Source organism: Aristolochia californica, unplaced genomic scaffold, assembly GCF_029961685.1.
Source record: "Aristolochia californica isolate CCGP_79_NKW_82.1479 unplaced genomic scaffold, dmAriCali1.0.hap1 SCAF_15, whole genome shotgun sequence".
Classification (NCBI taxonomy): domain Eukaryota; kingdom Viridiplantae; phylum Streptophyta; class Magnoliopsida; order Piperales; family Aristolochiaceae; genus Aristolochia; species Aristolochia californica.
The window spans coordinates 1,747,220-1,760,272 of record NW_027181826.1 but is presented as its reverse complement, the minus strand read 5'-3'; the positions used below and the strand labels follow the sequence as shown (position 1 = coordinate 1,760,272).

General features: G+C 35.8%; 1 protein-coding gene across 1 annotated transcript; it reads right to left on the bottom strand.

Moving 5' to 3' along the window:
- Positions 1-5,169: 5,169 nt before the first annotated feature.
- LOC137951803 (protein TRI1-like) lies at positions 5,170-9,075 on the bottom strand. The gene is made up of 6 exons (XM_068798727.1): positions 8,589-9,075; positions 6,659-6,773; positions 6,377-6,545; positions 6,115-6,168; positions 5,874-6,046; positions 5,170-5,544 (listed from the first exon to the last, which is right to left on the bottom strand). The coding sequence occupies exons 1-6, from the start codon at positions 8,912-8,914 to the stop codon at positions 5,419-5,421; spliced, it is 963 nt and encodes a 320-aa protein (XP_068654828.1). The 5' UTR covers positions 8,915-9,075; the 3' UTR covers positions 5,170-5,418.
- Positions 9,076-13,053: the final 3,978 nt, after the last annotated feature.

The following is a 13,053-nucleotide window of genomic DNA, read 5'->3' as shown; positions in this document are numbered from 1 at the left end:
ACTTTTGATTGATTTTCGCCGCGTACGAGCGCCGCTAGTTCAGGATTCTCTCGTATGCAAAGGGCACCACTGCTACGTCTCGGAAAAAGCGTTTTTGTCGTCTCATGTAACGTCGCGGAACCGGTACGAGCTCGTGGTGCGATTTTCCAAAAATGACCTTGTTCTTTGGACACTTTGACTTATTTGATCTAACTGGGTTACATTATTAAAAGATAATTATCTGATTAATTATAACTTAACTAAAACAATTATTTTTCAGTGGGTTAGTTGTCTCTGACCTGACTTAGATTGGAGCATAAGTCCAAAAGTCATTAGATGGATAATTGTTATTTTTGTTCTCTTTTCCTCGCTAACCTCCGAATTAATGATTAGTTTATGTATATAATTTGAAAGAGTGTTGATCCAATGTTAAACGTCATTCGGTGCCAAATATGAGAAATAGTATCTTAGCCGGCCGATTACGATCAATGACTATCTCAACTTTTTGATCAGTCACGATTGAGATTACTGTTTTACATGTTTTGTACTAATGACTTTTCGTATTAGATCAGTTGTATAATTTTTAAAATATAAATATTTAAAATAATTTTAATATATTTTTTAAAATAAAATAATATCATATTTAAAGAATTTTATTAAATAATTAATTTATTATAATAAAGAGAAAATTTTCATTAATTTTGAGTGTTTTCTCATGGGAGAAGGCATGAAAAGGGAGGATAAAGTGATAATGAGAGGTGTGGGCCCCTCAAAGTCAAAAAGAAAAGAAATGCTTTAGAGCACTCACTTTTGTTAAGAACCGTAAGATTAGGATCCAACGGTGGAAAAAGAAACCCTCTTCTCTCCCTGCGCAATCACTACACAGGCCATAATTGTGATTTGAAGATGAACAAGGGATAGAGAGACTTTTAGAGGAAAAAGTGGGAATCAGGGACCGATTCGTAATTGGGGAAGAAGTGGGGAATCCAACCGTTCTGTGTGGATCCAAGAAAATGCGTCAAAAGGGGAATCTAATGATCTTATCTTAATAGTTTTACGTTATAATTGCAGCCATCTAAGTTGTTATGGGAGGTGGGACGGGACCCACACGTAATTTATAATTTTTAGTGGTTCATATTTTAAAATAATAATTATAATATTTTTTTTATTATTCATATTTTCAAATCAAGTCAAATGACGCAACGGGCGAAAAGGGTGGCTTCGAACCGAGCCGGCTTCTATGACGCAACATATTAGTTTTTTAAACAAAAGTTAGGGTTATAACAATTTAATAGATATTTTTTATTTAAAGTATTTTATTATTTTGAAAGTTTGATATTTATAGTTAAATATGTAATATGTACAGGCAAACCAATTTGCATTAAAAAAATTTAAAAAATTATTTTTTAAAGATTTATTTGTAAAAAATAAAATATTATGACTCGGGTCAAGTTCGAGTCAAATGTTAAAAACTATTTTATTAAAATATTGAGTAAAAAAATAAAAATAAAACCCTAAAATATATACAACTGGATGGAAGTAAAATGAGTTGAGACATGTTACTCACATCGAGCATCAAAGTAGTATTTACCCATTAAATGATTTTTTTGTCATCGATATTCAATATCAAAGTTTGTACTAAGGACAAAAATTTGACACATATTAACCCAACAAAATCCAATACACATGGACCTTGGCTTGAATGATGTGATCCACCATTGGATGAATAGTAACAAGCATGCTTCAATGTCTTATAAAGTGCACCACTTTCATTTCCTCATTCTAGTTGACTACTTTGAGGAACATTAGGGTGGTCCATTGCATGTAGGCACTAGTGACATAAGTGGTTTGGTTCACAATAGCCAATAGAGTGTATCATATTCTTTGTTTGAAAAACTAGTAAATAATAAAAATAAATTTTAAATAAAAATATAAATAAAATTCAAGTATGTTTATGTGGAAATTTAAAATAATAAGCTAAAATATTTTGTTGTGCTTAATATTATTATGTTAATTGCATAAAAATACTAATTAAGTTAGATGATTTTATTAAAATATTTAATAATTAATTAAAATTGTCCACATACTTTTATAGGCAAAAAAAGTAAGATCATTCGAACCAAAAAAAGAGCCAAGAACCTTACTTTAAAGGAATTCTATCAATCGAAACAAAAAATACATCGGAGATAAACACGAAGAAGATCAAATTTTAATACAAAAACGAGGCGAATTTACAACATCAATTCACCTGATATAAAGTTACATGTACAATGATGGTTCTTTGAAAAAAAATAAAAAATATTGAAGGGTAGGGGTCCCCCCCACTAGATCAATTCATAGCCCTAGAAATGGAAGAAGAGAGAGGATGTGGAGAGGGAGCTTTTGTGTTTTTGGTTGTGGATTCCACTTTTGGCTAAGTGGTAGCAAGTACAAAGGAGTGTCCTATGAGTCCCATCTTGTTTTCAACATATTAGCATTAAAAGGGAGGATAATGTTAGAGGAGTAATCCACAAGTGGATTGACTTTAACCCTCTCTAGGGGCACAAGAATCTTTCCTAATGCTTTTTCCAAAAGATGTCCCCTCCATCTCACAATGTTGGTTCTTATTTAGGCAAAAATCGGATTAATAAGATTAAAATCGATTGACCCGGCTTACCAAGAGGTTCCCAATTGATGCTCATCACAGGGGATCTCATGCTCTTATGAACGAGACTCATTCACGTAATCCTAATTCATGTAAGATATTGCACCCTTGATCATGAGTCTCCCAAAAAGGTTATTCTCTTCTTGCTGCTGGCTTTTGCCAAGTCTTTCACTTGTTCTTATTGATTGGCTGAGGTAGTCTGAAACCAGGGAAGCATTTCCCATTCATTTCACCTTTTAAGCTCCATCAATCAATGTGTTTTCCTTTCTTTTCCGTTTTCATATTCCTTTCTGCTACTGAGGATAAGAGACCAACATTGGGCCAAGACTAGTGGGTGGGCCTTCAATGTCAAATTGTTAATAAAAGTGATTGACCACAGGCCTCCGAAATACTTATATGGCGCTAACGGGAGCGTATGATCTATGGACCAACGTCAAATGGACCACTTTTGTGAATGCAGTGCTTGGAATTTGTCTGTGCTCGGTCCAACTACGCAGCAGAAACAGCATTACAGACAACATGGATTCCAGTTTTCCATGGGATGTGTACAAGTTCTACCAGGGAAGAGAGAGGTTCGAGTTCAAATAAGGGTTCCCATATTAGTACTGGGTATTTGTTTAGAAACCCTAAAATATGATTCTGATATATGAATATGGTGTTTCGACCCTGGTCTAAACCCTAAGCCCTAAACCCTGTTCCACTTAGTTTCGGAGATGATTAAAATTAAATGGGGAGGTCAAACTTGCCCATTCACCCATTTAATAGAAAATAAGACCCCTAAAGTATTGGTAGTAAGAGGTATAACCAAGGTTTTCCAATTCAGACTTGAGACCCGATTCAGACACATAAAAATCCAAATCGGATCGACCACATTAGATCAAAACTCACCGGTTCAGTGACCAAACTTGGGGTGAAACGAAAGGGATTCAGCCAGAACAGCAGAGTTGAATCCCTTCCTGCTGAACATGTCACAAGACTCTGAACTAGTTTTATCATTTGGGTACAAGCAAGGCTAAAGTTCAATCCATGAAGAAAAGGTATTTGTCTTCTAATTCAATTCGCCCTTGTCAACTGAGATAACCCCCTGCACCACCCTCTTAGCATCTATTGCCTCCTTTAAACAGCTGAAACGTTTCACCCAGTACATGACACAGCCACCCCCTGGGGATATTAGAACCATATCAGCTTCGTGTCAAGATAACAAAAAACTGATATCATGTACCTAATACAAACCTCTTAAGTTGTATCAAGCTTATATAATCTTTCAGGACCCAAGAGAGAGGATTATCCAAGCTTCTCACCTAAAGGAGCCCCTGGACCATGTCAAACAACATTCAGATGACAGCCCTCCAATGCAAACAAAAATGCCAAAGCTCCTGATGAACCTCCCAACGTTTCACCAATACATCTCAACCTCAAAACCTGAGATGAACCACCAAATTGATACAACGTTCTTTTTCTTGTTCGGTAAGAGAGGTGGCCATTTCGATGGCACAGCAAACTCTGCGAACAGCTTATTGAACATACAACCATGTCTCAAAACAGTCCTTTTTTTAAAAAAAATGGTAAATACAGATATTTTCAGCTCATTAAGAAAGTCACAAGTAGCTTAAATGGAGAATCGATTCACCATTCATCTCCAGCATATGTAATAGCTACTAAGGGGTCAGCTTACATGGATTTCTTACGCTTAGATAATCTACAATGTGCTACCTCCAATTGGTTTGCAAATTTTTTAGCTAAAGAGCCGACTCTTGAGTGACAAGATCTGCAATAACCTTCTCTGACATCTCATAAATTGGAGAAACAAAGAACAATGAGATATACACTGTATTGGACATCATCATAACCCAAGATTGAGGCCCACAACAACTCCTCAACAGGTTGTTAAAGAGACCTATCATGCTTACATTCAGTCTCCAAGTTAGGAATCTTCCCTCTTGAAGTAAACAGAGACTCGAGCAGAAGATGAAAAGGAGAGACTGGACAGAGCACGAAAAGATTCACGGATATAGTGGAAAACTACCTGGTTACTTTGTCAACCCAGCTGCTAGATTGAACCTCTCTTCCACTGCTTGGATAGCAAGAACCTTCTCCATTATAGAACTGCAAGCTGCTCAAAGTTCCTCATCTTTGTAAACTAAACACCAAGCAGATACTCTTGAACAGGAATTAGGGGCTTGATTTAGCCTCAGGTCAAGAATAAGAGAATATGAGGAACTATATTAATAAAAAATTTGATGCAACATACTCAAATGAAACACCGTTCTTCTATTTCTTCTATTTCCTTTCTTCTTTCATTAACTGAAAATGGAGTTGACAACATCGGTATGGCATTGTGTCATACTTTTTACTGTTGTCCTTTAACCTGTGGGCACCTCTTACCCAAAATTGTCAGCTTTCTAAAGAACCATGTCAACTCTGGAAGACCAACATTTGCATGATTCTCAAACTGGCTCCTCCATGTTGTTGGAAGCTTTTTTAAGTTTGCATTCTTAACTAGTTTAATATTTGATTCGTAGGAGTAGCCTCAATTGAGAACCACAGTGCCAAGTGTTCAAAACGAAAAATAAGACAAGATTATATTATGCTAATATTTTAGGTATGTGAGGTAACTGGATAAGAAGTTCAAAGCTTTCCATTTGTATTTTGGCTGAACTAATTTCCTCTGCAAATTTCTTTTCCTCTTTCTCTCTTCCAAGAGCTACAAAAATAGAGGATCAGTGAAAACAATCCAGATTACATGGTAAGTTTTCCTTCTCTCTTCACAGCTTCAGACTACCAGTCGGATAATGTCACTGTTCAGCCTTGATGAAATGAGATTTCAATAGCTTGGGAACTGTGAAACCATTGAAGGAGTCCACTTCAAATAATTCTTTCAGCTTGTCATCACATATGATACTCCTTTTATCAGCAGGATCCTTCAATGATAAAAGGATAAATTAAATAAAATACATGCAGTTGAATATTACTTAAAAAAAGAACACTAAAAGTTTTTGTTCCAATTCTCTCCCATGTGCAAAGAAAAGATAACAGCTTATGCTCATGAAAATTTTCTTTCCTCCTGTAAATTAGGCAGGTGACACAGAAAAAAATCACATTTAGGGAAAATTTCACAGCATATATAAAATCGCTGATCCCTACTATGTCTAGGAAATACATGTCAATTGCCATGTCTATCCACTAAAATGGTCATTTGCAAGTAAATATTGATCCATAGAATGTCATTGATTAGGTAAAGAAAAAATACCTGTAGGTCATTTTGTTTAATATAGTCCCAAATTCTCTTTACGACATCAGACCTTGATAGAGAACTTTCACCAGTGCCAATGAATTTCACTAAAGCATCGGAAAGTGGAAGGGGGGCAAGAAAACCTGAGCTTCCTTTCCGTTTCTTTTCCTTTGGCATCAGCTCATCCGAACCTGAATAAGCAGAGAAAGTATGCTGTTATCAATCGCTAATTATTTTTTTCTTGAAAGACAATTCCCACCTTCTTTCTCTTGTTTTTGCTGCTTTTCCTTTTGCTCCAACTTGGCTGGACCAGCTAAATCAGTAAAGAAATTAAATTAGACACGTGCTGATAATCCAAAAAATTGATCCATTTCATTTATAAGAAGCTGATTATGGATGCAGAAATATTTTCTTCACAGACTGCCTTACTTCAGTTGTGGCTTCTAAACTGATACAATAGAAAGAAGTTCTAGCCAGCTTCACAGTAGATATAGCAAATTGACTGATCCCATTTTGTTTACCTTCATCTAATGGCCATATATGCTTCGATAAAACCTTATTCATTTGGAACATGTTGATACTGTTAACGCTAAAAAGAGTATGCAACATTGCATCACATATTATGTTGCGTCTATTCTCTGGGTCTTGCAACTTCTTCTCACGGATATAAGCCCATAGCTGTTTTACAACCTACACAAACAAAAAAAGAACCAAAATTAAGTTGCGGGACAAATATGTATTATCATTTTCTAAAAGAACCATTAGCAGAAAATAAAATAAAGTCTTTTGTTATTGAGAACTACCTCAGTTCTTGGCAACTCGGCTACTCCAAGAAATTCTTGAAGCTGTGGAGAAAGACTACATAATTTCGTAAATCCACCACCTTTTCTTTTGTTGTCTTCACGGTCCTTGTTTGCTCTACATGAGAACCAAACATTTTTAATTGGTTATTGCAATTTACCACCCTGCCATTTTCAAGTACATCTCTGAATTTTAACACAAGGTTACTAACTGAAATGAAAATCACAAGCAACATGTAAAAATTGATAGATTTAATTTTGTAATATGAACAGTGCCCCATTCAGATGCTTTAGATGTTTGATGCAATTTATAGTTTGCTGAGAAAATTGCAAATGCACATTGATTAACATGTTGATGTTAAATACAAACTGTTACTAGGATAAACAGAAGCAAATACCTTGAAAATGAGGCTAGCAGTTTAATGGTGGACAGCTAAAATGTCAGATTTCAGAATAGATACATTAACTACACAAAGAAGTGGTATTTTCAGGAGGAGAAAGGGAAATGAAGAGAAATTGCTGATTTTCATAAAATGCTCCAAATAATATTACAAACCCCATTGGTGAAATTTCAGCTTCCATGAATATCCACCCTATAAAAATCTCTCATAGATGAAGGTACTACTGAAGCTCAGAAATCAAAGCTGTTCAGCATTTCCATAGTCAAGTTGTTGCAATCAAACAGCATCATATTTTTCCAAGAGCAGCTAGCAGATCATAAATTCAGAATCATATACATAAACATTACATTACCGGTGGTGTAATAAGTGGAAATGGATGCAATAGTATGGCTGCAGTTATGTGTGAAAACAGAAATACATTACAACCTACAGCAGGTTGAGGAAAAGAAGAGAAAATATTTTAAAAGTAAACTGGATACAAGTGCCATCTTACCCTGTCTTTCACAGCTAGATGAAAGTTTGAGCTTTGATAATTATGTTAGGTTATTTTTTTCCCGGTAAATCACATGTACTCATAAGTTTATGTAAGTTAAGAGTTGCATATGTTTGGACACCTCCTACAGGCTACAACATGATGTCAAACATAGCATGCATGTTGTCGATGTAGCCATCCAAAGCCTTCATTTCATTCACTGCAGTAGATTACTATGTTATACTACTTCACCTTTTCTATCATCTACAAAGCTACCCAACAAAGAAGTGGAATTCCACTTGCACTAATATGAATATAACATATCAACTGAGACTTTAAATAAAACTCAAGCCAAGACTATTCCACAGGTAGGGCATAAGTTTGTCGCTCCATCAGTAGCCTAATTATTAGGGTAGAGCGTGTCATTGTAAACATCTCAAACAGTGATGTTTATGAGCTCCTCCAAAATACTTATAGGAGTTAAATCCTGACAAATTCAAAGTCAAAAAATTTCTTTATTAGAAACAAGGGTTGTCTAGTTTATCAGTGTCACAGACAAGGCAAAAAATCGCAGTGTGGTAGTTTATCATTAGTATGTCTACACATAAAGAGAACACTTGTTGCAAATACATCCCTCAGCTAAACAGGTTATCACTTTCCTAAAGCAAAAATGGAACCTTAAACTTTACAAACTCGACAACAACCCAAGAAATAATCTACCTATAGATTAGCGCACTAAATGTTACCTATTCTAAAAATGTTTTTCAAGGGGCCAAGCTGGAATGGTTAATCAATGCATTTGAACAAAATTCACATTTAACACATTCAACCAAAATATCAGCACTATAACAGCTAACACCCAACCTTGAAAACCCAGCAACCCTAGAGAACGAATCTTCTAACAAACTTGGGTATCATCTGAAGTCAAGACAACATATCGAAAATGAAAGAAATTTAGAGAACACTAAAACTCCAACTAAGCAAAACCGGACAAGAAAAAAAAAAAAAAATCCATTTCGAATAAGGAATTAAAACAAGAAAAGAATTCACGAGAGCTCACGGCTTCTTCCTTTTCTTCTTTGCATTCCGCCCAGCCTCTTCCTCCTGCTCCACCACTTCATCCCCCTCATCCTCTTCAGAATCAGTCCCGTTAGCTTCCGTTTCCCCATTCTTCGCTTCCTCCTCCTCCTCTTCCTCCTTCTCGTTCTCCTGCTGACTCTGCAGGAAAAGATCTACCTGCTGCCTGATGAAGGCCTTCTTTTCCGTGAGGTCGACGCCGAAATCCTCCTCCAGCTTCCGCCGCACGATGGCGGTGGTCGTCGTGTTGAGGTCGGAGATCAGGAGGAATTCCCGGAGGCGCTCGATGAGCTCCGAGTCAGACACCATTTTTTTTCCTTTTTCCCGTCTCTCTATTTTTTGTTTGAAAATTTGGATACGAGGAATGAGTCGCGTTTCTGCGGGAGAGGGGAAGTCTCCCTCTCTCTCTCTCGAAAGGATATTGGAGAAGGATGACGGTATTGGCGCATACAATGCGAGGTCAGGGGTAAAATGGTAAATAAACCTTGCGTAACGTTCCCCTTCCTCGTCGTGAGCCGCAATTTGCAGGTTTTCGCTCTCTGATTACGACACATACACGAAGGGGAGTGAAAATACTAGTGGATGAGGTGGGCCCAACTAGGGCTTCGGATCACTAAGATTGAATTTGGGCCTCTAGTCATTGGATGGGCGGCCTTGGGAAGGCCCATTCAGTTTCACGAGGCCTGGATGACGTGAATCCTCCTAGGGTTTCAATTACATTGAGACGATGAATAAGACCCATTTATATATAGAAAGGGGTTACCTAGAGTTGGGATTACCAAAACCTGAACCTGAATCCGATCTTTGACCCCAAAATCCGAGCTAAAAAAAATCCGATTCATCAAACCCGAACCCGACCCAATCACCATCTTTGTAACCTTGTCCTCGCTCCGTCCTTGTAAACCCGACCTAAACCTGATCCGTCCCTACCCCATCCTTGTCAAACCCGATCCATTTCAACCCTGTTTTATATTTTTATCTCATATGTGAGTTGGGTTCGGCTTTAGAAAAACCCGTCCCTGACCCGAAACAAGACAAGTTTTTTTTCCCCACCCCATTCCCAACCCGCGTGGAGAAGTTAAAAACCCGAATCCAGGTTTTTCGGATCGGGTTGGGTCGATTCCTTGTAAAACTCGACTGATAACCACCCCTAATCACTCCCTCGTCATGTTATTGAAAGAGACTATCCCTGTTGCTAGTGTATGTTTTAGCAAATCTAAACACCTCAAAATTGTAATCTCATCCATGATTAAGGTTGGCTCTTCTTCACAAGCCATTGCTTTTTTAAAGTATATCTTCATTAAGGGATAGTTGGGAACCAATCAAGCCCAACTCATTCAAAAACTTTAAAGCATGCCACATGTTTTCTATTTTTAGGGTTTGGATATGCAAGTCTATATGTTGGCATTAGGTCTATTCCCTTCAAGTCATATTTCATTGTCTCATTTACTGCTACATGGAGTTGCAAATCTAAATATCTTATTAATATAACATTTGACTTAAAAATAAAAAAGGTTTGAAATTCCATATCATGTTCTTAAACGCTACATTCAAATTTCGATAACGGTCGAGTTCAAAGATGGGGTCATTGCTTCCTCTCCCTTCTTTTCTACTCTACCACCAAGGGGTGTAAATGGTAATAACAATATTCTTACATAATTAGTAATTAGGTAAATGTGCATAGAATACTAAATTGGTAAATAGGTAAACGGGTAAAACTAATCGGATAAAATAAAATATTTTATTGTTATTATATGCCAGATAAAAATAAAATAATCAAATAAAATTGATACCTCTACTTTTCTTATAACCACTTCCATGCTACACTGTTTTTTATTCACCCATTTAACATAACCACTTAAAATTATTTGGCCATGTATTTTGGAGTTGTGTATCTTCGCCATTGTCATTTTAAAGGATTGTGATAAAGTTTGAAGTTGTTTGTTCATCCATCAAATCATGGATTATTACACCTTGTCCATAATGCTAGATCATTGTCAACACCGTTTTGAGGCTTGAATTTAGAGGAAGACTTACTGATGGTGTCTCAAGGTGAAATCCTTTTCTTATAGTTGTTACAGACATGGCCACCCAATGATCAACTTGGTGCATGATCTTTGTCACAAATGTGGAAGCCTCTAACTCTTTGTTTTCTTCAAAATTGGGACATAGTTGTAGCTAGAGCTAGAAAACACTTCCTCAAGGATCAAACGACTAAATGTGAATGAATGGCTGCTTGAAGGAACCTTTTTCTTTTGTTTTGATGGCTCCATGATAGATTGTATTTTTTACTCTCCTCCTCGATTTAGATATGCAACGACAAGATCTATATACTTCATATTTGATCGACTAAGATTTGAGCTAGTGGCCTTGAGATCTAGCTCTTCCTTTGTTTCTCCCTTGCTAAGGCAGGAGGGAGAGGAGAACACCGCAAACCCCTTCCTTCGTTTCTCCCTTGCTAAGGCAGGAGGGAGGGGAGAACACTGCAGACCCCTTCCTTTGTTTCTCCCTCATTCAAGGAGGGAGCAAATGGGCTAATCTAGTGATCTTTGTAATATTTAAAAGGGTATCTTAGAAATTTTAAATTTTATGTTAATATCTTTTAATCCCTTACATTTAAATCACAATGTTGTATTTGAAATTATGGAATCTAACTGGCCATGTTTGAGAATAGATTTTAAGAATCAGTATTTAGAAATTACCTTATATAACAAAAAAATGTCTAATGCAACACTAACATGAAATACATACTTTGAAATCTACTACAATAACCATAATCGATATGAGTTATATGAACATTCTTTGGACTAAATCACTATAACAAAGACAAAGCGCCTGTTTGGAACCCATAGAAAAGAAAAGAAAAGAAAATACAAGGGTAAAGAAAATTATTTTCTTTTATTTGGTAGCATAGAATCATTGAGAGAAAAGAAAATAAGAGAGTAATAAATTTTCTCTCACAAAATGATGGAATTTGGGGAAAAAAGAAAAGTAATAGAAACTTAAGAGAAAATCTTAATCATCAAAATTTAAAATATTACTAATTTTTTTTCTTTTTTGTAGCTTAATTAGATAAACTATATTTTTCTTCCATTTTATCTCTTTTTTTATTTCTTTTTTTCCTCTTCCTTTTCTTTTCTCTCAATTTTTCTGTGTTCCAAACAGAGCCAAAGTGGAAGCACCGAATTCTTCTCATTAAAAATAAGAAAAAAACTTCGACACCCATCTTTGGCATCTCCAAAAAACTTATATGACATAGGTACTTGGTGATTCCCTCCTCCCCATATGCATGTGGTTCCTCAATTCCACTCCGACTTTCATAAACAACAAAACGAACTCCGAGAAGAAGAGAAAACAAGCTTTAATATATTTCCTCCCATGCAATAAGAAGACACTTGTTTCCCTCTCCAATCACCACCTCCCTCTTTTCTTTCCCTTCTTCTCATTAATCAAACCTCAGTTAGTCATGACTTCAATCCCAAAACCCTTCACATCTTGACAAGTCAAATTTTCATGCAAAACCCTCCATTTCTAATATGACAAGAAGAGACCTACCAACATGGGACATTTCTTTTCATTATCCAAAGCTTAGGGCGGTTTGACCCTTAATCAAGACCAAACTAACTTTTGAAACTTGTGCAATAAACAATCACAAACTCGTTGACATTGCTGGCTTTGCCTCCCATTAGCTAACAAGCAATGAAACTAGCACCTTACAATATGTTCATTATAGGCATTGTCACACTTCGCTGAGATTCCTTGCTTATAGAAGAAGGGAATTGGAGAGATTTTTTCTCATTGTTTCTCTATTGTGTAAGCAAACCCAACGGGGAAGGAAACATTTTAAACTGTGGAGTTGAATGTCTCATTTGGAACTACCATTTTCTCAAAATAATAATCTCATCATATAATCAATAGGTATTTACGTCGAGAAACTTAGAACTTTTTTTATAGTTGTAAGATCATATAATGAACAAAATATTATATTACGTGCAAGAAAAATACAAATCAAAGCATCATTAGTAGAAATATCTAAGCAGACAAGCAATATCGATGTTACAAATTCTTACTAGTGAATGAGTCAACTCTAGGGATGTATATATGGTAAGAGGGAAAAGGAAGAAAAAAAAAACATAAGGGTATCAAAATTTTCTTTTATCACTATTCAAGTATTCAACAAACTTAAGTGTGCTAAAAACCCTTAATCCCATTTGATTTATTGAGCAAATTCAACTATCACCCGACTCGATAACAACTTATGAATCCAATAATCGAAAGAATATTACCAAAAAAAATAAAAATAATTAGAAAATAAATAAATAACACTAGAAAGAACACTATTTCAACCATATGAGCCAAATTGAATCAATTAAATGAGAAGATATTAAAAAAATAATTAATAATAAATTAAAAAATAATTTTACTAACTGAATTGACTGAACCATACC

What these genes read in the sequence shown, in the direction of transcription:
- LOC137951803 (XM_068798727.1), bottom strand. Translation starts at nt 8,914, where the DNA reads ATGGTGTCTGACTCGGAGCTCATCGAGCGCCTCCGGGAATTCCTCCTG. An exon ending in AAGAAGAAAAGGAAGAAGCC is followed by an intron (nt 6,774 to 8,588) that starts GTGAGCTCTCGT and finishes GTTCTCATGTAG; the next exon opens with AGCAAACAAGGACCGTGAAG. An exon ending in TTAAACAAAATGACCTACAG is followed by an intron (nt 5,545 to 5,873) that starts GTATTTTTTCTT and finishes TTATCATTGAAG; the next exon opens with GATCCTGCTGATAAAAGGAG.